The 26,892-nt window shown below is 38.0% G+C and overlaps 1 protein-coding gene across 1 annotated transcript in view; it reads left to right on the forward strand.

The window, feature by feature from the left end:
• CFAP54 (cilia and flagella associated protein 54) overlaps positions 1–26,892 on the forward strand; it is a gene marked incomplete at its 3' end in the record, with an annotated part of 310,342 nt that overhangs the window by 57,352 nt on the left and 226,098 nt on the right. Inside the window, exons 16-20 of the mRNA XM_082667031.1 lie at positions 3,026–3,154; positions 3,519–3,645; positions 7,879–7,965; positions 8,057–8,178; positions 24,964–25,140. Coding sequence (XP_082523157.1) covers positions 3,026–3,154; positions 3,519–3,645; positions 7,879–7,965; positions 8,057–8,178; positions 24,964–25,140 — 642 coding nt within the window. The remainder of the gene's footprint in view (positions 1–3,025; positions 3,155–3,518; positions 3,646–7,878; positions 7,966–8,056; positions 8,179–24,963; positions 25,141–26,892) is intronic.

Here is a 26,892-nt window from a genome sequence, read left to right on the forward strand (position 1 = left end):
GGAGTGAAGTGGGGAAGAGTGAGAATTTATTGTAAGGAGAGTCCAAAATCCATATGCTCACCTAGCAGAGTCTGCAGGTGGGATAAATTTTATATCTTGCATGTATACGTGCAACTATTTAAAACATACATAAGGTGCTATTGTGATTATATTTTTAAAAAACTTACTTTAAAGTTTTACTGAATACATAGCTATTTTTGACAAATGGGTTATAAAGTTTTAATAATTAATAAGTACCTCATAAGATTATGGTAATTTAAAAATTAGTCCATATAAAGCATTTAGCCCAATACTTGGAACGTGTTTTAATTCAGTATTAGCTGTGATGATGACAAAGATGATGGTGGTGATGATGATGACAGTGTTAGAATGTGGGTATGTGTGTGGGGTCTTTGAAGCTCCTTGGTGTTAAGAGGTATCCTTAGAGACTTCTGTTTGTGGCAAAATGGAAAACTAGATGACCTGAAAACCCTCTTCCTACAAAACACCTAGAAATTTTGGACAGAATTGAGCAAATATCCTTGAGTACACCACAGAGCTCACAAGAAAGTAAGGTAAATTCCAGGGGCCAAAATAGAAAGGGGAACTGAAAACCAAACTGGTAAGTTTATGAATAGATGCTGCAGTAGGTTGATGGGCTCAGTTACAAAGAAACTTAGATTAACAACCATTTAGGGACAAGAGATGAGCCTTGGGCACATGAAGGATGGGGCATGGAACTCAGACTCACACATTTAGTCAGAGCCTACAAGACTCATCTTAGTAAACCATCGACTAGAAAAATATCTGCCTCTTTGGTAGGGAGGTTTCTCAGTTTGAGGTTTCTCAGTTTGGGTACTGAAAGTGGAGTAAATGGGAGAAAGTCTCTCTTCCTAATAATTTGGACCTGCCCTCATGTAGGTCCGTTTTTCAAATTTACACTATTTGGGTTGTGATTCTCCCTGAGCCTGTGATTCTTTTTTTTTTTTTTTAAATTAAAAAAATTTTATTGAAGTATAGTTGATTTACAATGTCGTGTTAATTTATGCTGTATTGCAAAGTGATTCATTATGCATATATATATTCTTTTTCATATTTTTTTCCATTATGGTTTATCACAGGACATTGACTATAGTTCCCTGTGCTATACGGTAGGAGCTTGTTGTTTATGAGCCAGTGATTCTTGAATGGAGATTCATGTCTATATATATATATATATTTAATGTGTGTAATCAAGTTATGTATATTCCAGAATGCAAGTATGAGTTGACATTAGAAAATCTGTAATGCAGTACACCACATTAGCAGATGAAAAGGAGAAAATAACAACCACCTCACTAGATAAAGAGCTGCAACAAAAGCATTTGACGAAATTCAACAACCACCTTTTAAAAAATAACTCTTAACAAGTTAGGAATAGAAGAGAACTTCTGTATCCCATGAAGGGTATCATTCAAGACCTTTAATGACTGTTACACTTATGGTAAAAGATGAAAAGCAGTCCCTTTATATCGATGTAACAACTTAAAGATATCTGTCATTCTTCTGATCAAAATGTCCTAGGGGCCTTAGACAGCTGTGTGAAAAAAGAAGAGCAGAAGGAAAGGTATAAGGACTGTAAAGGAAGTATCAGACTAGTATAATACGTTGCACACTTTTAGTAATAGCAATCTAAATGTCCATCAGCAGAAGAGTGGATAAGTGAATTGTGATGTAGTCCTCAGCACACCACCATTTCATCGTAGCAGTGAAGGTGAGTGAGCTAAAGTGGGCTTGAACTAGAGTCAGCCTGGCATCATTGCCATCCACGTCTAGAGTCACCTTCACACTACAGGGGGAAAACCTGGAACTACATTTCCCACCATCTCATTTCCATACGGTTCTAGGTTAGTCTTCCAGTGAGGGGCATTTGCATGAATTTGTAATACACAAGGGAAGAGAGAGTTCTTATTCTGCAGTGGCGGATGGAAAAAGTTAATTGACCAGCCTCGCTGAGCAGGCCCTTGCAATTCACTTGCTTCAGCGTGGTAGACACTTGAGGTTGTCACCTGCCTCCTGGATTCTTAGATTCCTGTAAATTCATCACTGGCAGCTTTCTTGATCTTTGCTCTCCCAGGCCTTCCAGCAGTGATGGACACTTCTAGTTCTGTGCATTAAATCCCTTTCTGCTTGCAATACCTCGAGTTGCTCTGTGTTCCTAACTAAACCCTGACTGACACACTGAGTTGCAGGAGAAGATTTCAGTGACATATGGTTGAGTGAAAAAAGCGAACTGCAGAATTTTACAAGAGAATTAAAAATATGCAAAGTGATATTGTATATTGTTAATGGACACATACACATGTAGTAAAAGTTTAAAAACATGCAAAAGAATGGTTAAAAACCAAATTCAAGGACAGTGACTACCTCTAGGGGCAGAGAAGAGGAGAGTCACTATAAACAGTTATACAGGGGATTTCAGTGATCTGCATGTATGTGTTTGCTTTATTTCCTAAACATTTTCTGAAGAAAAAATGCAAAATTAGAAAGTTTGAACAAAGCTGGTTGCTCTTTATGTTATTCTCTGTATTTGTCTCTCTGTGAGGATAATTATAATAGAAGTTATTTAGTTTTTGAAAATCACAATGTAGACCATTGGATTTGATGGCCTCCGAGTCTAGATTTCCGGCTCAGAGATTCCAAAAAAATTAACTTTCAAAACAAAGTATGTGAAAATGACAAATTATGAGTTAGATTTTTAAGATTTACCTATACATTTGGTACCATCAGGATTTTGAAAACCATAAAAGGAAGTTATATACATGTTTTTGAAAAGTTTAATTAATATTTGGAAAAATGATGAACTGTATTTATTATTTTACCTTTATTAATAGTATTGCACGTTTAATCAAAAGCAAATATACTTAGTAAGAAATACGTCATTGATCTTGGATAGGCTATTTAAATTTGTTATTTGGTTTTGAATTATTGTTAAAAAGTTGGGAAGTGTTGTATATGATTTTCCCTTAAATTTAATTTTTCTGTTTTGTTTATAAAATTCCTTTAGAAAAAACCTGAGGAACAGTTATTTTTGGCCTATGAACTTCTTGAAAAAGCCATTGGTGGGATAAATTTGAATTGCATGTTAACTGCTTTGCCAAATGGATCATCAGTGGTTGACCATTGCTATGCCACGGTGAGAATGAAAAACTCTTACATTAGGTTTATTTTACTTAACTAGGAAGAGGGCTGGCGTTGCAAATAGGTAAGTAAAGCACGGTTTGTGGTGGCTTCCCTCTCATAGGCCAGAAATATATTCCCTTTTTCCCAGAAGAAATCAAGGAGTGTGAGGAGTCTTTGAATCTGTCACTGAAGAGGCTGCTGGTGAACTTGAAAAGCAGATTTCTTAGTGTGTAAGCCAGATTGCAAAGAGTTGAGAAGTGAGCAGACTTTAATGGCTAAGAGTAAAGTGATAACCTGAATGATAATAAGACAGAGCTGGTTTTAGTATGTTTTGATAACCATATGCCTTTTTAATTTTTACTTCAATTCTGCCGAAGCACATCCACGGTATAGATGCAGACATGTGCAAACCAGTCACACCGAATAGTTTCATAATGGATTTGCATCTTGAACTAATTCAAGCCCAGCACCGAATGGCCGTTGTGCTTCTTGACCAATTGCAAGGTAGTAGCCATCAAAGCAAATAACTTGTTCTGAATCAGTTTTAAGACAAGTTCAAGTACAGAATCAATTTAATTTGTAAACAGTGTTGTTGTTGACTAGGTGTTTTCCAGATAAATGTCATTATTTTATTTTTTCTTACTTCTCTGATAAATATCAATAGATATGTTTCATTATTTCTTTACACCTTGCATAGCAAATCAGTAAACTTCTAAAAAATTAAATTGCTTGAGTTATAGTAAATTATTGATATTTTATTAATTTAATGAAGCAAACATTTATTGAGTCTCTATCAAATCTAGGAACTATATTAAGCTTGGTCCAAATAAGACACAGCCTTTAATTTTGAGATTCTAGATAAGTAAGCCAACTATAATAGTCAAGGTTAATTAATGCAATAGAAGTGGGCTCAGAGTGTTTGATATGGGCACACAGAAGAGTATAACAGTCAAGAAAGTCAGGGATGGCTTCTTGGAAGAAGTGATAGTTGACCAGAAGGCTATCTTTATCTTCATAAATATCTTTATGAAGAAAATTGAGAAGGAGGCAGTCATTTTGAATGGAGAAAGCAACTTTTAGTAAGGTGGAAGCAAACAATTATATGGTGAAGTCTAGAAACTGCTGGAATTTTCTTACGGCTGCAGTAAAGAGCACACATGGGAGATTGACACAGATAAGCCTAGAGAGGTAGATCACGGATCTTGAAGGGTTAAATCGTTTATATTTTATCTTGGAAGCTATTGAAAAATTTAGAAAGACATCTCTGACAGCAGTGTGAGAGGACAGATGAGTTGGATCTAAGTTGTTTTTGCCTCATTATTTAGGTGAAGAGGTCAAAACATTAAAAAAAAATGCCGATAGTAATTCTAGTGTGCATATAGAAACACAACTACTCAAGTTTCAGGATAAGATTTAAAATATTATTAGGTCTAAAAATCTCTTCTGTTTGAGGTTAAATTTTGATAAAGCCAAGTTACTCCTGGCATGATTATATAGTCAATATTCATTTAACTGCCACTTCCTCATTTTAAATTACTGAGTAATTATAGAATAGAACTGAGTGTTCCAGACTAACATGACTTCTGATCTCTGTCGAATACATTCAGATGTCCCATCATATATACAGCTAAACAAATTTAATCAAATGCTGGTTAATTAAATAATTTTTGAGTGCAGACTTTTTCTCCTCAGCTTTATTAAGATATAATTGACATACCACATTATGTAAGTTCAAGGTGTACAACGTGTAGATTTGATACACTAACATATTGCAAAATGATTACTGTCATAGTGTTAGCTAACAGCTCAAGCATGTCACATAATTCCCGTTTCTTTTTCTGTGGTGAGAACATTCAAGATTTACTCACTTTGCAACTTACAAGTGTCTACTACAGTATTATTAACTATGATCCATGCTGTACATTAGGTCCCCAGAACTTATTCATCTTATGTACCCTTTGACCAATATCTCTCCATTTTCCCACTTCCTCAGCCCCTGGTAACCACCATTCTACTCTCTGTTTCTATGAGTTTGGGTTTTTTAGATTCCACATATAAGTGATGCCATACAGTATTTGTCTTTCTCTGTGTAACTTATTTCACCTGGCATAATGCCCTCAAAGTCCATGCATATTAGTGCAAATGTCTTTCTCCTGACTGAATAATATTCCACTGTGTGTGTGTGTGTGTGTGTGTGTGTGTGTGTGTGTGTGTGTGTGACATCTTCTTTATACGTTCACCCACTGATGGATATTTAGGTTGTTGCCATATCTTAGCTATTGTGAATAATGCTGCAATGAACATGGGACTGTAGATATTGCTAAGATCTTGTTTTTATTTCCTTTGGAGATATACCCAGAAGTAGATTTCTGGATCATATAGTAGTTCTATTTTTAATTTTTTGAGAAACCTCCATAGTGTTTTCCATAGTGGCTTAGCCAATTTACATTCCTACAAATAGTGTATAAGGGTATCCTTTAATCCACAGCCTCGCCAATGTTTATTATCTTTTGTCTTTTTTGATGATAGCCATTTTAATAGGCGTGAGGTAATATCTTATTGTGGTTTTGATTTGCATTTCCCTGATGATTAGTGATGTTAAGCATCTTTTCATGTACTAGTAGGCCATTTGTATATTTTCTTTGGAAAAATGTCTATTTATTTCCTCTGTCCACTTTTTTTTTTTTTTTGCGGTACGCTGGCCTCTCACTGTTGTGGCCTCTCCCGTTGTGGAGCACAGGCTCCGGATGCGCAGGCTCAGCTGCCATGGCTCATGGGCCCAGCCGCTCTGCGGCATGTGGGATCTTTCCGGACTGGAGCACAAACCTGTGTCCCCTGCATTGCCAGGAGGACTCTCAACCACTGTGCCACCAGGGAAGCCCTCTTCTGCCCATTTTAAAATCAGATTTTTTTATTATTAAATGGCTTGAGTTTTTTAATATATTTTGGATATATCTATAGATACCTATATATCTATATATAGATAACCGACTTTAAAAAAATGCACAACATGAGAGTTGCAAGTTAAGTTTTATTTGGGGCAAAATGAGGACTATAGCCTGGGAGACAGCATCTCAGATAGCTCTGAGAAACTGCTCCAGAGAGGTAGGGGGAAGGTCAGTATATATGTGATTTTGGTGAAGGCGGGGAGTACATGGAATGAAGCACATATTTTTTTGCAGAAGGTTTCTGCTAGTCACGAGGAGCAGCCGTCACCATGAAAGATTTTAGTGCTTTTCTAGATATGAGGGGATACAAGAATTGGGCTCATAAAATCAACTCCTGAAAATACCTAACTATCTGAAGACCTGTTCTACCAGTTTTTCCCAGAGCACAGAGAGCCTCATTTCTGCTCTCCACCCTGAGCTCCTTTCAGGGGATGTTGAAAGTCAGCAGCTGCAGCAGCACATGATCTAATCCTTGTAGAGGTAGCTGGCAAGTGCCAGTGGCAAGTGCCAGTTTGTAGTTGACTCTCTCTCTCTCTCTCTATATATATATGTGTGTGTGTGTGTGTGTGTGTGTATATATTTACATAGGATTAGTTATTATTTCTTTGCAATATCTCTGGATCTGCTTGATGTTTTTCTCTGCTTTATTGAACTGCCACCCTAGCACAGATTATCACTTTTTTTCTCCTGTCATTCTTCACTCTTGTATGCTGCTGTCTGATTAATGTTGCCTAAATACTGCTTTTGTCATTCTTATTCAAGAACTTTACGGTGGTTGTCTATTGATGACTGTGGCATTTAAATGTGACTCCTGTGTTGGGCATTCAGAGTTTTCTTGCAATCTCATCCTTCTTATCTCCAGTGATTATAATCATGAGAGCTATCACTTAATTAGCATTTATAATACCCTAGGTACTGAGAGAAAGATGCATTATTTTCCGCTTTGTGTTGCTATTTCCATGAAGATAAATTTCCTTATCCTTTGCCATTAAAGAAACCTTATATCCTTTAACGGTGTCTTTTGGCATCTTTTCATCAATCAATCATCATCCCATGGTGACTCATGTGCATTAGCACAAATAATTAAACCTCAATAAAAGGGGTTTATTGTAAGGTTACTACAGGTACACTCATGTACCTTTAAGGAGAGAAACAATATATTGCCAGGTCTCTTGAGGGCCAGACCTGGAAAATCAAGAATCAGTGTAATATTCTCCATCTCCCTGGACCAGCATACCTTTACTTTCTTCTCCCTCATCCTGCTACCTCTTTCCTGGACCACCGTGATGGTCAGTCCTAGTTGCACACCAGGATCTCTCACTGCTCACAGTCAATTGGGAATAATTTGTGTGTCAGTTGAAAATCTTGAGAGAGGCTCTGATTTTATCAGCCACAGATAGAAGAGAATGGAGGTCTTCATGTGGTACCCAGAGCTCTTGCAGGAACCATGGATGGAGCAATTTTGAAAAGTTTATGAAGGGGGAAAGTGAACAAAAGTTGGTTGGACCCTATTTATCAACCTTCAAGATAATTTTATTTAAGGTGAAATAGAAAATCAAATATTGTTATAATTTAAAAATTCTTGATCTTCTCATACAGTAGCAAATAAAAGAGAATTTAATGATGAAACTGTATTAGATTTGTTTGAATTTTTATCTATTAATGAAAAAAAGATGACATGATAGAGGAAGCAATAATTTTACAAATAGTTACTCTTTAGTGTTTAGAAAATATTTCCTTTCTTGAACATAAACCTAATTGTGATAACAATCTCCTTCTTCTTCTTCAGTTTTGCAGACTCCAACTGTTAGCAAAAATATATCTACCAAAGGTCCAGAAAAGCCAAAAAAACCTGGAAGTCCTGATTGTTTTACAGGTAATTAAGTTTTGGATAAATTGTCTTTCCGCATTTTTTAAAGATAGTTTTTATGTTGCCCTTTCGGTGAAATGTTTGTTTGCTTTTACAGAATTAAGTGTAATGAATAAAATAAGGAAGAATAAGCTATCCAAAGCAATTTACCTGATGCAGAAAACCCTTCTAATGTTTGAGAAAGATGCAACCTGTACATCTCTACATAACTTCTTGATGGTAACAATATATCATTTCTTCTTTTAGTCCTGACATGCAACCCCTGTTAAAAATGAATGATTTATTTCTCTTTGCTAAAAATAATGTGTTGCCGTTAACATTAGATTATGAACTTTTAGATTTGCCGTGTCTAGTCTTCTCTTTGTGAAGTGCAATAGTTTTAAGCAGGGAAATTAATCTGTATCTCCAGCCCTGAACTCTCCTGAAATGAGAGGTTCTCTCTCTGCAGGGAGACCTTACAGGGGGAGCTAAATAAAATCAGGATTCAAAATGAGGTGAATCGTAGAATGTAAGTGACACTGTGCCAGCATCAATGCATTCCTTACTATGGAACTAAAATACTTAAAGTCCATGGGCTAAAGTACCTTCTCCCAGATGGATATTGCTGATTTATGGACCAGTTGCCTTGTTGTTGTTGTCTCTCTCTGACCTGGAAATTGTTCTGTCTTCTTACTTATTCTATGTTGATTTTAGAGTTTAAATTTCTGAGGGGAATCACATTTCTGTTTTATTTTTGCCCCTGTGTATCACAAAAGTTTGACTGTGTTGGCTGAATGAATGGCATATGATGAGGTAGAGAATACAAGTAGCTTGTCTGACAAGGGAAAGAAAAGAGTAAGTCAAAGCTAGGGGAAGGATACAGAGTTTAAGAAGAGTTCGACATATAGTGGGGGTCCTCTAATAGAATAGGGAAGGGGATGAGATTGAAAGCACATGTAAAGTGGTTCATCTTCAGTGGAGGGTGGGCTGCAGAGCAGACACCTCATCCTCCAATATAAAAGGGAAGGAGGAACAGACAGATGTAGATTTCAATAAGTCCATTGGTGTGGAGGCAGGGAGTTGAGTGGATGCCTTCTTATCTCAATCATGTGTAAAATAGGAGGCAAGGGAATCTGCCATGGAGAGTGAGGGTGAATAGTTGGACTGGGGAGAGAGAAGGTGATTGGAGAGTGGAGAGGAATGGATGAGGGAGCTGACTCTAAGTTAAAGGACTGGTCAGCATCCTGAAGTTCTGGCTGAGGTTGAAGACCATGGATTTTCAGGTGGCCTCATCTGCATGCTGGTATGATATTATCCTGGTGTGGTACTCTTAGTAGCTGTGACAGTAGAATATTTGTGACAGTAGAGATTTGTACTGGACTGGATTTTTAATAAAAGTACGAAAGTATAGGTTAAAAGTTCATAATGAAAAATGGGTGTAGATTGAGTAGGGAAGGAAGTAACACCATCAAGACTTTTAAAGACTTGGTAGACTATGGAGATATCAAGAGATTGGGCATCTCTATGAGATCAGGGACCAGAAAATCAGAATCTGAGAGAGCTAGAAGGATAGGTGTTGGAAGTTAGAAAGTATTGGATTGACCAAAAAATTCATTCCGGATTATCCGTAAGATGTTATGGAAAAACCTGAACCAAGTTTTTGGCCAATGCAATAGAATATTGGAGTTTTAGATTTCTGGTATGTAGTACTTCCTGATCATAAGTCCATCACTTCATTCATCCAACATATGTTTTTGAGTGCCTATGATCCATTCAGCAAATGTTTTATTGCAAGTTGACTATGTGCCTGGTATTATGCTGAGTACAAGGGATAAAAACAAACAAAAATCCTTTCTTTATTCAACCAGTATTGATGGATTGCCTGCTCTTTGTGGTCTCTGTCTTCAAGATAAATCCAGTCTATGGGAACATAGACGTGTAAGTAGGTGATTATGAGTCATTGTCATAGGTGCTCTAATTGCAAGAGTGCCAGGGGAATTCAGGAAGCGAATACCTGACCCAACAGTGGGGAATATTTGAAGAAACATCCAGAAAAAGTGACATGAAGTTGAATACTGAAAGACAGACAGGAGTACCCAGGGAAAGAGAAAGACAAAAGTGGAAAGGACATGCAAGGCAGAGAGAACAACCTGTGCAAAGGTCCTGAGGCTAGAAGGGTCATAGAGTGCTTGTGGTCCTGAGGTCATTCAGTGTAACAGAAGCTTCGATGCAATGGCAAAGGGGAGGGAGGTGTTTGGAGAGGATGGTAAGAGGTGAGACCAGAGAGAAAGTAGAGTCTAGCTCGTAAGAAGTCTAAGGATTCTGCATAAACAGATGCTATCAGTGTTCAAGGTGGGGAAGTCTGTCCTGGCAGTATTAGGGGAGAGCCTCATTACAGTAGAATTTCCAGCATCTGAATGAAGGAATTTGATGATGGTATTGGATAGTCTCAGCTGACCAGGCCAAATGGTGTCTGATCTCTGCTGGAAGACTCCTGGGGTTCAGATCCATTTTCTCAGCAGATGCTTCTGCAGCCGCTCGCTACTGCCTAGTGGTTGGAGGACATTAGTACTTCAGTCCTATTTCCATGGCAAGTAAAACTTATCTTTCTTTTAGAACTGTTTGTCTCAGGACTCATCTCATGGCCTCTCACAGTCCAGAGAGAGTAAAGCCTCTGGGATTTTCCCTTTTGGTTTATTATGATGCAATCTTGTCTTTATATTATCATAATATGCCCATTGCCCTGTTAGGTCTCTGTCTTTCTACCACTGTGACTGGGAACACACGGGAGATGTGAGAGGTCTGAAGTTTTCATGTTCTCCTTGTGTATCTTTTCCTTCTATTTCTTAAGTGAAACTATTTTAAGAAAAATTATAATATCCTCTTAGACTCATGAGAGGCATTTAGAAGCTCTACTTTTTACGAGGAGCCCTCCATAAGAATTGTCACCAGCTGGGAAATGTTGAATATTTATTTAGAAGTCCCGAAATCTTCTATAGCCACCTCTGCTCCTCTGTGGCAGTTTTTCATCCTGGTGTTAAAGCTTAATGATCAGTCCTCAGGGTACTCTCATAAACAACGATGTTACGACTCAAATAATTGCCAAAGTTTCTTTCCTTAAAGACGACAAATAAATTTCATTCCCTTGGCAATCATTTTCTTTTGGGCTATATTACAGCATGCTTTACATTATCACGGTCTGGTAATAAAATTATCCACAAATCAGTATTTGATCTGTCACCTGATACCATAAAAAAGATTTGAAAAGCCTGGGTCTTTGCAGAACCCTTAAATAATTCATACCCTGTTTTAGTTTTTCAGAAGTTTCCCGACCTTGTGGAGATGGATACTCTCATCAGGTGTCTGTTTTACTCCAAGTCCATTAAAGGTGGACTAGCTTGTTGCCATGGATGGAGGGACAAACCTTTGATAAGAACCCGTTAGCCTTCCAAAAGAGATGGCTGGCTTTTTTTCTTGATTGTGGGGCTTTATTTTTCTCGGTTTCCTGTCTCGGTTATTTGACTTCTGGAAGTGCATATTGGCATTTTACACATTATACCTCAGATTGATTTTAATGGATTGCACCTGGAACCAGCCTGCGATGTCCCTGATTTTCTACTTCCGATAAATAGAGGAGTCAGCATATGGCTTATGATCACCACTCCTAGTTCGCTTCAGAGTCCAGCAGCCCAACCTTCAGCGTCTTTGCGGAGCAATTCCTCACTGGGAAGAGGCAGGAATACTCCTCAATCCAAGTGCTGAGGGTACGGGGCAGGGGTGTATACTGTTGTTTTCTGTCCAGCATTTATTTCCCTCTTCCAAACATCACCTTTGGAGGAATTTCTTCTTCCCCACTAGAAGAAATCAGGTAGGACTTTTCAGGGCCTCTCTTCTCTGCCAGCCAAGAGGAGGACTGGTGATGCAAGCTAGGCTGATTGGTTGCTCCCTTCTTGGAATCTGAATCTTGAACAGAGGGATAAAAAGACAAAAAGTAGTTGGCATTCATTCATTCCAGTGCCTGTGTCCTGATTAGACTATGTTAGTTGTGTTCTGTAGACCCTCTTGCCTCTCTGGACCTGCTGTGTTCCAAGCCTCATGTTGCTGTTGCTTCTGTTGCAAAGAGCCCTAACTGATGCATCTAGTGTTCCCCTAGGACTATATGTTGAAACTTAAATCAATAATTAACATGATTTTAGCAGTTCTGAAATCCAGTCATAATGCTTCAACTCTAAGCAAAGGAGCATTATAGATGAGCAGATTATTTTTTATAATCAACACAGAATCCACTTTTATGGTCCTAATTTGAAACCAGAACTCATGAAGAAGCCCAGGCCACTAGAAGTTCTAATCACTCCTGGCTCTAATACTTCCTGAATTTACATCTTGATGGCCCCTAAATACCATTGTATTAACTATGTTAGCAGTAACTGGATTACCAAGTGAAGTGATTTTTCCTATTTTATAACATTTTAGTCAAATTAATTCTATTTGCTTTTTTTAGGAAAAATATATGTAAGCCAATATTCTTCAGAGATCTTCTCAGTTCTTTTTAATTGTTCATGCTGAAGTCTTCCTCATAAAGAGTAAAACCCTTTTTGATTCTAACCCCCCTCTTTTGAGGTCATGTTTTGACCCGCAGTCTTCAAACTACTGACAGAGATTTTAGAATATTTACATTTTAGGATTTTTTTCTTTTAAATATTTTGACGTTATTGCATAGAAAACTTCATCTCTGGTTGCCTCTCCATGCTTCTTTTTAACTTCACTTTGTATTAAGACAAGAAATCATAATGGTTAGGAGTATAAGGCTCTTGGATTAGAGTTTTGGTACTGCCGCTGACTAGCTGTATGACCAAGGTCAAATTACCCATGCTCTGTTAAATTTTAATTTCTTCATCTGTAAAATGGGTGTTTTGGGGAAGATTCAATGAAATGATGCCTATAAAATGCTTAGCATTTGACATAGAATAAGCAGTCAATAAATGTTAGCCATTATTATTACTACTATTTTATCTTCTAATTTAAGCACTGTGGAATATTCTTTTTGTCATATCAGTATGATTTTTGATGCTTTAGATGTATTTTTCTCTATCAAACTACACATTTCTTTCTGTCTTTTCTCTTAGATCTTATAAAGCGTATATTTTATTCTCAGCAATATTCTTTGCCAGGATTCTTGGATATGACAACCTACTTTTCATCTTCTTCTGAAATATACATAATATTGTTGAGAACCCAGAATATACCTCGGGAGATCTACTAGATGAGTAATAAATATGGTACTTTATCATTCCAGTCTTGTGATAGTTGTTTAGGTGTGTCCTAATCACGGCCTTCCAGATTGCATTACATCTTTCTGCAAGTGTTTTGCTGCACTGTGGATGTTAAGTCATTTTCAAATGTATTTAATGTCAATCTGTCATCATAAGCCTTGAGTAACTTGTAAAAAGAGGCAGGTCACACATTCTCTAGTGGGAACCATAGGCAGAGAGATTTGCATTCAGACAATAGTACTTTGGACTTCAGTACTATTGTTTTGTGGCAATAAAACAATATGTTTTTTTAATTGAAGTGTAGTTGCTTACAATATTATATGTTACAGGTGTACAATATAGTGATTCACAACTTTGAAAGGTTATACTCCATTTATAGTTATTATAAAGTATTGGCTTTATTCCCTGTGTTGTACAATATATCCTTATAGCTTACTTTATTTTATTTTAATTAAAAAATATTTTATTGGAGTATAGTTGACTTACAATGTTATGTTAGTTTCAGGTGTACAGCAAAGTGAATCAGTTATTCATATACATATATCTACTCTTTTTTAGATTCTTTTCCCATATAGGTCATCACAGAGTATTAAGTAGAGTTCCCCGTGCTATACAGTAGGTCCTTATTAGTTACCTATTTTATATATAGTAGTGTGTATATGTTAATCCCAATCTCCCAATTTATCCCTCCCCCCACTTCCCCCCCTGGTAACCGTAAGTTTGTTTTCTATATCTGTGACTCTATTTCTGTTTTCTAGATCAGTTGATTTGTACCCTTGTTTTTAGATTCCACATATAAGGGATATCACATGATATTTGCCTTTCTCTATCTGACTTACTTCACTCAGTACGACAATATCTGGGTCCATCCATGTTGCTGCAAATGGCATTATTTCATTCTTTTTTATGGCTGAGTAAATTCCATTGTATATATGTACCACATCTTCTTTATCCATTCTTCTGTCAGTGGACATTTAAGTTGCTTCCATGTCTGGCGATTGTAAATAGTGCTGCAACGAACATCAGGGTGCATGTGTCTTTTTGAATTATGGTTTTCTGCAGATATACACCCAGGAGTGGGATTACTGGATCATATGGTAAGCAACTGACCAAGGATTAATCTCCAAAGTATACAAGCAGCTCATGCAACTCAATATCAAAAAAACAAACAACCAATCCAAAAATGGGCAGAAGATCTAAATAGACATTTCTCCAAAGTAGACATACAGATTGCCAACAAACACATGAAAAGATGCTCAACATCACTAATCATTAGAGAAATGCAAATCAAAACCACAATGAGGACCTCACATCAGTCAGAATGGCCATCATCAAAAAATCTACAAACAGTAAATGCTGGAGAGGGTGTGGAGAAAAGGGAACCCTCCTGCACTGTTGATGGGAATGTAAATTGATACAGCCACTATGGAGAACAGTATTGAGGTTGCTTAAAACACTAAAAATAGAACTACCATATGACCCAGCAATCCCACTACTGGGCATATACCCTGAGAAAACCATAATTCAAAAAGAGTCATGTACCACAATGTTCATTGCAGCTCTATTTACAATAGCCAGGACATGGAAACAACCTAAATGTCCATCAGCAGATGAATGGATAAAGAAGATGTGGTACATATATACAATGGAATATTACTCAGCCATAAAAAGAAATGAAATTATTTGTAGTGAGGTAGATGGACCTAGAGACTGTCATACAGAGTGAAGTAAGTCAGAAGGAGAAAAACAAGTACCATATGCTAACGCACATATATGGAATCTAAAAAACCGGTACCAGTGAACCTAGGGGCAGGACAGGAATAAAGACACAGACGTAGAGAATGGATTTGAGGACATGGGGAGGGGGGAGGGTAAGCTGTGACGAAGTGAGAGGGTAGCATTGACATATATGCACTGCCAAGTGTAAAACAGATAGCTAGTGGGAAGCTGCTGCATAGCACAGGGAGATCAGCTCTATGCTTGAGAGGTGGGATAGGGAGGGTGGGAGGGAAGCTCAAGAGGGAGGGGATATGGGGATATACGTATACATATAACTGCTTTACTTTGCTACACAGCAGAAATTAATATAACATTGTAAAGCAATTATACTCCAATAAAGATATAAAAGAAACAAAACAACATGTTTTGTTAGACATATTAGGCAACATGTTGGCCATGGATAGGCAAGTCACATCCATATCGATAATACTTTCTCTTTCACAATTAAGTAGAGCTGGTTTCATGCAAATTTTTCTATCTTGATTTTTTGCGTCTTCTTTTCTGGTGATATTTCCTCCTTGTACTTGAGGAACCGCCTTTAAAAAACCCCTAATCACTTTCTTTTCTTTAATTGAGGTATAATAGACAACATTGTATTAGTTTCAGGTGTACAACGTCACAATTCCATTTTTATATATATTGCTAAATGGTCACCACAAGTCTTGTTAACTTATGTTACTATGTATTAATAATATATTATTAACTTATATAATTGTCGCCATACAGTTAACACATTTTTTCTTGCGATGAGAACTTTTAAGATCTACACTTTTAGCAACTTTCACATATGCAATACAGCATTAACTATATTCACCATGCTGTGCGTTATATCCCCATGACTTATTTATTTTATAACTGGGAGTTTGTACCTTTTGACCCCCTTCACCCATTTTTGCCCACCCCCAACTCCCTACCTTTGGCAAACACCAATCTGTTCTCTGCATCTGTGAGCTTGGTTTTTGTTTTTGTTTTTTTGTTGGATTCCACATATACGTGAGATCATATGGTGTTTATCTTTCTCTGTCTAGCTTCTTTCACTTATCATAATGCCCTCAAGGTCCATCCATGTTGTTGCAAATGGCAAGATTTCTTTTTTTTTAATGGCTGAATAAAATTCTGTTATTTATCCATCCATCTCACATTTTCTCTATCCATTACTCCAGTGGTGCACATTTAGGTTATAAATGATGTTGCAGTGAACATGGGAGTGCATATATCTTTTTGAATTAGTATATCAATCACTTTCTTATAAGTGGAATTTTATTAGCAGCTCAATGATTTACCTCGCTAAGTTAGGATTTTTTTTTCTTTTTTCTTTTTTTTTTTTTTGCGGTACGCGGACCCCTCACTGCTGTGGCCTCTCCCATTGTGGAGCACAGGCTCCGGACGCGCAGGCTCAGCGGCCATGGCTCACGGGCCCAGCCGCTCCGCGGCATGTGGGATCTTCCCGGACCGGGGCACGAACCTGTGTCCCTTGCATCAGCAGGCGGACTCTCAACCACTGCACCACCAGGGAAGCCTGCTAAGTTAGGATTTTAATTTCTAACTAGCATTAGGTCTACCTTGAGTTCTATTAGATAATTTATCTGATTTACCTAAATCAAGGACTCTGTCTGAGACTTTTCTCTTGTTACCTTTCACTTAAAACTTTAATACGTTGATCTATCTTTCTGTTTTTGTGCCAGGGAGGGTGGGAGGGAGGGAGACGCAAGAGGGAAGAGATATGGGAACATATGTATATGTATAATTGATTCACTTTGTTGTAAAGCAGAAACTAACACACTTTTCTATTGTCTTTACGGTCTCTATTTCCCCTCTGATCTTTGATGTTCCTTCTACTAACTTTGGACTTAGGTTTTTTGTTCTTCTTATTCCTTGAGGTGTGAAGTTAGATTATTTGATATCTTTCTTTGTTCTTAAGGTAGGCATTTTCGCTAAAATCTTCCCTCTTAGAACTACTTTTGCTGCATCTTATAAATTTTAGTATGTTGTGTTTTCATTTTCATTAGTCTTATGATACTTTTTGACTTCTCTTTCCATTTCTTTTTTTTTAAATTAATAATGCCTATTAAAAACTGTTCAGGGCTTCCCTGGTGGCGCAGTGGTTGAGAGGCCGCCTGCCGATGCAGGGGACGCGGGTTCGTGCCCCGGTCCGGGAAGATCCCACATGCCACGGAGCGGCTGGGCCCGTGAGCCATGGCCGCTGAGCCTGCGCGTCCGGAGCCTGTGCTCCGCAACGGGAGAGGCCACAACAGTGAGAGGCCCGTGTACCGCCAAAAAAAAAAAAAAAAAAAAAACTGTTCGAATATCTTTTTGGCCATTGAAACTGTAATCATATTTTTCTCATTTGATTTATGGATAAATTAAATTATATCCTTAGACTTCCTAATATTAAATCATCCTTTTATTCCTGAGAGAGAGACAATATAATTACAGTACATTATTCCTTTAACATACTGTTAGATCAATGTATTAGTATTTTATTTAGGACGTTTACATTTATATTTGTAAGGAGATTGCTCTATGTTTTTAAGTGCAGTCATTTTTTCAGGTTTTGTTATCAAAGCTATAATAATTTTAGAATATTCTCTGAGGAGCTTTCTCTGTAGTTAGAAATTTAAAAATTGGCATAGGAATTAATCAGTTCATTGATATTCAAAATATTTTAAAAAATAGTATCAGTTGAGACTGACGCTTGTGGGAAAGTCTTTTTGGATATCGTTTTTGGATATCTTTCCCAGTTTCTTTCATCATTATTCCTGTGTTCAGGTTTTTCTTCTTGAGTCAGTCACTGGCCATTTGTGTATCTTCTTTGGAGAAATGTCTATTCAAACACCTTGTTCATTTTTTAATGGCGTTGTCTTTTCATTATTGATTTGTAACGGTTCTTAATATATTCTGAATACACGTCCTTTATCAGATATATGATTTGCAAATATTTTGTCCCATTCTGTCAGTTGTCTTTATTTTTTTGACGGTATCATTTGAAGTTTTAAATTTTGAAGAATTTCAGTTTACCTACTTTTTCTTTTGGTGTGCTTTTGGTGTCATATCCAAGAAACCATTGTTTAACTCAAGGATGTAAAGAAATTTACTCCTATATTTTGTTCTAAGAATTTTATAATTTTAGCTCTCATATTTGGTTCTATGATTCATTTTGAGTTAACTATTTGTATATAATGTGATGTATGGGTCTCACTTCCTTCTTTTGCTGGTGGATGTCTAATTGTCCCAGCGCAGTTTTTTGGAAAGGCTATTCTATTTTCTATCATTCAATTTTTTTTTTTACATCTTTATTGGAGTATAATTGCTTTACAGTGGTGTGTTAGTTTCTGCTTTATAACAAAGCGAATCAGTTATACATATACATATGTTCCCATATCTCTTCCCTCTTGCATCTCCCTCCCTCCCACCCTCCCTATCCCACCCCTCTAGATGGTCACAAATACCTGAGCTGACCTCCCTGTGCTATGCGGCTGCTTCCCACTAGCTATCTATTTTACGTTTGGTAGTGTATATATGTCCGTGCCACCCTCTCGCTTTGTCACAGCTTACCCTTCCCTCTCCCCATATCCTCAAGTCCATTCTCTAGTAGGTCTGTGTCTTTATTCCTGTCTTACCCCTAGGTTCTTCATGACTTTTTTTTTCTTAAATTCCATATATATGTGTTAGCATACGGTATTTGTCTTTCTCTTTCTGACTTACTTCACTCTGTATGACAGACTCTGGGTCCATCCACCTCACTACAAATAGCTCAATTTAATTTCTTTTTATGGCTGAGTAACATTCCATTGTATATATGTGCCACATCTTCTTTATCCATTCATCCGATGATGGACACTTAGGTTGTTTCCATCTCCGGGCTACTGTAAACAGAGCTGCAATGAACATTTTGGTACATGACTCTTTGAATTATGGCTTTCTCAGGGTATATGCCCAGTAATGGGATTGCTGGGTCATATGGTAGTTCTATTTGTAGTTTTTTAAGGAACCTCCATACTGTTCTCCATAGTGGTTGTACCAATTTCACTTTCAGATTTTTCATCACTAGTGTATAGGAATGCCAGAGATTTCTGTGCATTAATTTTGTATCCTGCTGCTTTACCAAATTCATTGATTAGCTCTAGTAGTTTTCTGGTAGCATCTTTAGGATTCTCTATGTATAGTATCATGTCATCTGCAGACAGTGACAGCTTTACTGCTGCTTTTCCGATTTGGATTCCTTTTATGTCCTTTTCTTCTCTGATTGCTGTGGCTAAAACTTCCAAAACTATGTTGAATACGAGTGGTGAGAGTGGGCAACCTTGTCTTGTTCCTGATCTTAGTGGAAATGCTTTCAGTTTTTCACCATTGAGGATGATGTTGGCTGTGGGTTTGTCATATGTGGCCTTTATTATGGTGAGGAAAGTTCCCTCTATGCCTACTTTCTGCAGGGTTTTTATCATAAATGGGTGTTGAATTTTGTCAAAAGCGTTCTCTGCTTCTATTGAGATGATCATATGGTTTTTCCCCTTCAATTTGTTAATATGGTGTATCACGTTGATTGATTTGCGAATATTGAAGAATCCTTGCATTCCTGGAATAAACCCCACTTGATCATGGTGTATGATCCGTTTAATGTGCTGTTGGATTCTGTTTGCTAGTATTTTGTTGAGGATTTTTGCATCTATGTTCATCAGTGATATTGGCCTGTAGTTTTCTTTCTTTGTGACATCCTTGTCTGGTTTTGGTATCAGGGTGATGGTGGCCTTGTAGAATGAGTTTGGGAGTGTTCCTCCCTCTGCAATTTTTTGGAAGAGTTTGAGAGGGATGGGTGTTAGCTCTTCTCTAAATGTTTGATAGAATTCACCTGTGAAGCCATCTGGTCTTGGGCTTTTGTTTGTTGGAAGATTTTTAATCACAGTTTCAATTTCAGTGCTTGTGATTGGTCTGTTCATATTTTCTATTTCTTCCTGATTCAGTCTTGGCAGGTTGTGCATTTCTAAGAATTTGTCCATTTCTTCCAGGTTGTCCATTTTATTGGCATAGAGTTGCTTGTAGTAATCTCTCATGATCTTTTGTATTTCTGCAGTGTCAGTTGTTACTTCTCCTTTTTCATTTCTAATTCTATTGATTTGAGTCTTCTCTCTTTTTTTCTTGATGAGTCTGGCTAATGGTTTATCCATTTTGTTTATCTTCTCAAAGAACCAGCTTTTAGTTTTATTGATCTTTGCTACTGTTTCCTCCATTTCTTTTTCATTTATTTCTGACCTGATTTTTATGATTTCTTTCCCTCTGCTAACTTTGGGGTTTTTTGTTCTTCTTTCTCTAATTGTTTTAGGTGCAAGGTTAGGTTGTTTATTCGAGATGTTTCCTGTTTCTTAAGGTAGGATTGTATTGCTATAAAATTCCCTCTTAGAACTGCTTTTGCTGAATCCCATAGGTTTTGGGTCGTCGTGTCTCCATTGTCATTTGTTTCTAGGTATTTTTTGATTTCCTCTTTGATTTCTTCAGTGATCACTTCGTTATTAAGTAGTGTATTGTTTAGCCTCCATGTGTTTGTATTTTTTACAGATCTTTTTCTGTAATTGATATCTAGTCTCATAGCACTGTTGTCGGAAAAGATACTTGATACAATTTCAATTTTCTTAAATTTACCAAGGCTTGATTTGTGACCCAAGATATGATCTATCCTGGAGAATGTTCCGTGAGCACTTGAGAAAAATGTGTATTTTGTTGTTTTTGGATGGAATGTCCTATAAATATCAATTAAGTCCATCTTGTTTAATGTATCATTTAAAGCTTGTGTTTCCTTATTTATTTTCATTTTGGATGATCTGTCCATGGGTGAAAGTGGGGTGTTAAAGTCCCCTACTATGAATGTGTTACTGTCGATTTCCCCTTTTATGGCTGTTAGTATTTACCTTATGTATTGAGGTGCTCCTATGTTGGGTGCATATTTACAATTGTTGCATCTTCTTCTTGGATCGATCCCTTGATCATTATGTAGTGTCCTTCTTTGCCTCTTCTAATAGTCTTTATTTTAAGGTCTATTTTGTCTGATATGAGAATTGCTACTCCAGCTTTCTTTTGGTTTCCATTTGCATGGAATATCTTTTTCCATCCCCTTACTTTCAGTCTGTATGTATCTCTAGGTCTGAAGTGGGTCTCTTGTAGACGGCATATATATGGGTCTTGATTTTGTATCTGTTCAGCCAATCTGTGTCTTTTGGTGGGAGCATTTAGTCCATTTACATTTAAGGTAATTATCGATATGTATGTTCCTATTCCCATTTTCTTAATTGTTTTGGGTTCGTTATTGTAGGTCTTTTCCTTCTCTTTTGTTTCTTGCCTAGAGAAGTTCCTTTAGCATTTGTTGTAAAGCTGGTTTGGTGGTCCTGAACTCTCTCAGCTTTTGCTTGTCTGTAAAGGTTTTAATTTCTCCATCAAATCTCAATGAGATCCTTGCTGGGTAGAGTAATCTTGGTTGCAGGTTTTCCTCCTTCATCACTTTAAATATGTCCTGCCAGTCCCTTCTGGCTTGCAGAGTTTCTGCTGAAAGATCAACTGTTAACCTTATGGGGATTCCCTTGTGTGTTATTAGTTGTTTTTCCCTTGCTGCTTTTAATATGTTTTCTTTGTATTTAATTTTTGATAGTTTGATTAATATGTGTCTTGGCGTATTTCTCCTTGGACTTATCCTGTATGGGACTCTCTGTGCTTCCTGGACTTGATTAACTATTTCCTTTCCCATATTAGGGAAGTTTTCAACTATAATCTCTTCAAATATTTTCTCAGTCCCTTTCTTTTTCTCTTCTTCTTCTGGAACCCCTATAATTCAAATGTTGGTGCGTTTAATGTTTTCCCAGAGGTCTCTGAGACTGTCCTCAGTTCTTTCCATTCATTTTTCTTTATTCTGCTCTGCAGTAGTTATTTCCACTATTTTATCTTCTAGGTCACTTATCCGTTCTTCTGCCTCAGTTATTCTGCTATTGATCCCATCTAGAGTATTTTTAATTTCATTTATTGTGTTGTTCATCGTTGCTTGTTTCATCTTTAGTTCTGCTAGGTCCTTGTTAAATGTTTCTTGCATTTTGTCTATTCTATTTCCAAGATTTTGGATCATCTTTACTATCATTCTGAATTCTTTTTCAGGTAGACTGCCTATTTCCTCTTCATTTGTTAGGTCTGGTGGGTTTTTATCTTGCTCCTTCATCTGCTGTGTGTTTTTCTGTCTTCTCATTTTGCTTATCTTACTGTGTTTGGGGTCTCCTTTTTGTAGGCTGCAGGTTCGTAGTTCCCGTTGTTTTTGGTGTCTGTCCCCAATGGCTAAAGTTGGTTCAGTGGGTTGTGTAGGCTTCCTGGTGGAGGGGACTAGTGCCTGTGTTCTGGTGGATGAGGCTGGATCTTGTCTTTCTGGTGGGCAGGTCCACGTCTGGTGGTGTGTTTTGGGGTGTCTGTGGACTTATTATGATTTTAGGCAGCCTCTCTGCTAATGGGTGGGTTTGTGTTCCTGTCTTGCTAGTTGTTTGGCATAGGATGTCCAGCACTGTAGCTTGCTGGTCGTTGAGTGAAGCTGGGTGTTGGTGTTGAGATGGAGATCTCTGGGAGATTTTCGCTGTTTGGTATTATGTGGAGCTGGGAGGTCTCTTGTGGACCAGTGTCCTGAAGTTGGCTCTCCCACCTCAGAGGCACAGCACTGACTCCTGTCTGCAGCACCAAGAGCCTTTCATCCACACGGCTCAGAATAAAAGGGAGAAAAAGTAGAAAGAAAGAAAGAGAAAGAAAGGAGAGAGGGAGGGAGGGAGGAAGGAGGGAAGGAAGGAAAGAAAGAAAGAAGATAAAATAAAGTACGATAAAATAGAAAAGTTATTAAAATAAAAAATAATCATTAAGAAAAAAAATGTTTTTAAAGAAAAAAAAAATGGACGGATAGAACCCTAGGAGAAATGGTGGAAGCAAAGCTATACAGACAAAATCTCACACAGAAGCATACACATACACACTCACAAAAAGAGGAAAAGGGGAAAAAATCGTAAATCTTGCTCTCCAAGTCCACCTCCTCAATTTGGGATGATTCGTTGTCTATTCATGTATTCCACAGATGCAGGGTACATCAAGTTGATTGTGGAGCTTTAATCTGCTGCTTCTGAGGCTGCTGGGAGAGAATTCCCTTTCTCTTCTTTGTTCTCACAGCTCCCAGGGGCTCAGCTTTGGATTTGGCCCCGCCTCTGCGTGTAGGTCACGACCTGAGAGCGTCTGTTCTTCGCTCAGACAGGACGGGGTTAAAGGAGCAGCTGCTTCCGGGACTCTGGCTCACTCAGGCCGGCGGTGGGGGGCGGAAGGGAGAGGCACGGAGGGCGGGGCGAGCCTGCGGCGGCAGAGGCCGTCGTGATGTTGCACCAGCCTGAGGCGCCCCGTGCGTTCTCCCGGGGAAGTTGTCCCTGGATCCCGGGACCCTGGCAGTGGCGGGCTGCACAGGCTCCCTGGAAGGGGGTGTGTGGATAGTGACCTGTGCTCGCACACAGGCTTCTTGGTGGCGGCGGCAGCCTTAGCGTCTCATGCCCGTCTCTGGGGCCCGCGCTCTTAGCCGCGGCTCGCGCCCGCCTCTGGAGCTCCTTTAAGCAGCGCTCTTAATCCCCTCACCTCGCGCACCAGGAAACAAAGAGGCAAGAAAAAGTCTCTTGCTGCTTCGGCAGGTCCAGACTTTTCCCTGGACTCCCTCCCGGCTAGCCGTGGTGCACTAGCCCCCTGTAGGCTGTGTTCACGCTGCCAACCCCAGCCCGAGCTTCAGTTCCCAGCCCCACCTGCCCCGGTGGGTGAGCAGGGAAGCCTTTTGGCCTGGTGAGTGCCGGTCGGCCCTGATCCTCTGTGCGGTAATCTGTCCGCTATGGCCTCCGCACCCGTTGCTGTGCTCTCCTCCGCGGCTTCGAAGCTTCCCTTCTCCGCCACCCGCAGTCTCCGCCCGCGAAGGGGCTTCCTAGTGTATGGAAACCTTTCCTCCTTCACAGCTCCAGCCCACTGGTGCGGGTCCCGTCCCTATTCTTTTGTCTGTGTTTATTCTTTTTTCTTTTGCCCTACCCAGGTACGTGGGGACTTTCTTGCCTTTTGGGAGGCCTGAGGTCTTCTGCCAGCGTTCAGTAGGTGTTCTGTAGGAGTTGTTCCACGTGTAGATGTATTTCTGGTGTATCTGTGGGGAGGAAGGTGATCTCCGCGTCTTACTCTTCCGTCATCTCCCCCTCGTCTCCCCTCTATCATTCAATTTTAATCTTTACTTGGGTTTTGGCTTTAGTGCTCAGAGTCTTTGCTTTTTAATTTTATGTAAAAGAGGAGTTTAACTCATTTACATATATTATTATTGGTGTTATAGTTAGCCTTACTATATTTATTTTGAAATATTATTTAGATTTTCTGATTTTTACGTTTTTTTGTTTCATGTGATATCACTAAATGTGTAACCTTTTAAAAAGGTGATTGCTTTTCCTTTAGGTTTATAGAATAAGTACTTCTGTATATTTTATTTGTTTTTGCTGATAGTAAGAAACCATCAATAATTTGGTTTTAAATAATTTTATAAACCACATATACCAATAGTCATTACTTGAGAGTCACATTTCAAGTTGCATTGAGTGTAGGTGTATAGTTCATAAGTATCAATGCAGATAATATTGTTAGAAAATTTTTAAGGACAATGAAATATGATTGCAGATATTCAGAGGGTTTGATTTGAAAATGAAATATATTAATGTATGATAATGATAAACATGTTAGACATATAAATATAATGTCATTGCCTTAATAGCTATTTTTTACTTGGCCTTATTTATTAGCTATTTTTTACTTCTGGAAAATCATTTACTACTTGAAATATGTATACCACTGAGCATAAAAAAATACATATATCAAGATAATGTTTAACATCACCAGAATTCTCCAAATACAATGAAGTTCAAGCTCTTGAAATGTGATTTCCTATTTTCACACTTTATTATAGGAAGCATATTCTTTAATTGAGAAGACCGAAGCAGAACAAAGTGTACTGTATTCATATCAGAAATATGTGGAAATTGCCAAAAGAAAGAAAAGCAGAGTGCCTCCTCCACCCATCCTGCTAGCCCGAACTCATTGTTCTGTGACATTAAAACCTGCTCCATTTATTTCTGATGTTAAGGTATGTTGTCTATTATGACCTTTACCTCACGGAAAGCAACGTAAAGTGCTTTTATGACTATAATAATGAATACTTTTATTGCTTTTAGGGCTTGAATAATCTTATTGATTAATATAAACACTGAACACTGGGATTAGTATTCCAGTATCTTTAACTATCTGTAGTTTCTTCATGACTCTTTTTCCTTTATGCTGTTTCCCTTTTGGCTCCTTATAGCTTCACTATAAGAAACTTACTCCTGTATTGCTACACGCAGATATATAGTAAGGAGAAATGAGAGAGAAGCATTTTGAAGTATCTTCCTTACCATGACACAGTCATGTGCTGACATCCTAGTGTGCTCAACTTCAAGAAGGTTTCCTTGAGATAGAATCAGGCATTTGAAGGGTATAGAAGTTACTCTGAGAGCCAATGATGAAGATAAGAAAATTTGGGGGTGGTGAATTTAGAGACTCTTCCGAAAGTTCTTCTGTGTAAATGGGGATCCTTTTTTTTTCTTTTCTGGTACGCGGGCCTCTCACCGTTGTGGCCTCGCCCATTGCAGAGTGCAGGCTCCGGACACGCAGGCTCAGCGGCCATGGCTCACGGGCCCAGCCGCTCCGCGGCATGTGGGATCTTCCCGGATCCGGGCACGAACCCGTGTCCCCTGCATTGGCGGACTCTCAACCACTGCGCCACCAGGGAAGCCCAATGGGGATTCTTTTAATGCAAACAAATGATAATTCCAACCACATTATAAGTCATAATTCTTTATGTATTTATTGAAGCTCTTTCTCCTAGCCCCAGTGCCTTGAAACTTAGCCTAAATGGGACTGTTATTTGAGATTTAGTTTCCTCATAAGCATTTGGTTCCACCTAATTTATATTTTAAATATTACATTTTCCTCTTTTGGGTGATGAACACATGCTCTTTGGTGTTGTAGAAAAAACAAAGTTGTTTCTTTGTTATTCTTAGGATGTTCTGCTTGAACTTAAATACATCGTCTTGATATAGTGGAAAGGGCATGGGCTTTGAAGTCAGACAAATACAGATTTAAAATTCTAGCTCTACCCCAGCAGTATGACCTTACGAAATCTAAATATACTTTCTGAGTGTTTTTTTAAAATTTGCTTTTGTTATCTTTTCCATTTGTAAAATGTTTCTTCTGTGAAAATTAAATGAGATATTATAGCATATTCTTGGCATATTAACCGATGTTCTTCCATCCCTTGTATTAAACATATGTAGTAAAGTTAGCTAAAATCAGTTAATGAGGTTATACACTGTGATTATATTATCTGATGATTTTTTTTCATAAATTCTGTCCAATGAGCATTATTGAGTGTCTGCTATCTGTCAAGCTCTATGTGAGGTAACGTATAAAAATAAACACAAATAAAGCATGGTTCCATATTTTGAGAAGCTTCAGACTAATGGGAGGTGGACATCAGTGAGAAGTAATACCACCTTCGTAATGCCTTATAATTGGAGGAATAGAAGCAACATTCATCCTAACTGCTATAATAAATGCATTATTGCAGTTGCTAATAGTTTTAAAATTCAACTTTGGATTTTGGGGATCTGTTTAAGAATAAGGATCACTGACTTCGGAAATTCAGTACAGAACTAAGACTGGATGATTTGCCAAGAGTTTTCGTTTGTTTTTACTTGAATGTTTTGATTTATTTAACCAGGTTCTTATTTTTTATGTATCTCAAATTAGTGACTAGTTTATTTCATAATGCTTATTAATAGGAAGGCATAAGCATCCC

This window comes from Grampus griseus (assembly GCF_964374135.1).
Source record: "Grampus griseus genome assembly, chromosome: 11".
In the NCBI taxonomy this organism is placed as follows: Eukaryota; Metazoa; Chordata; class Mammalia; order Artiodactyla; family Delphinidae; genus Grampus; species Grampus griseus.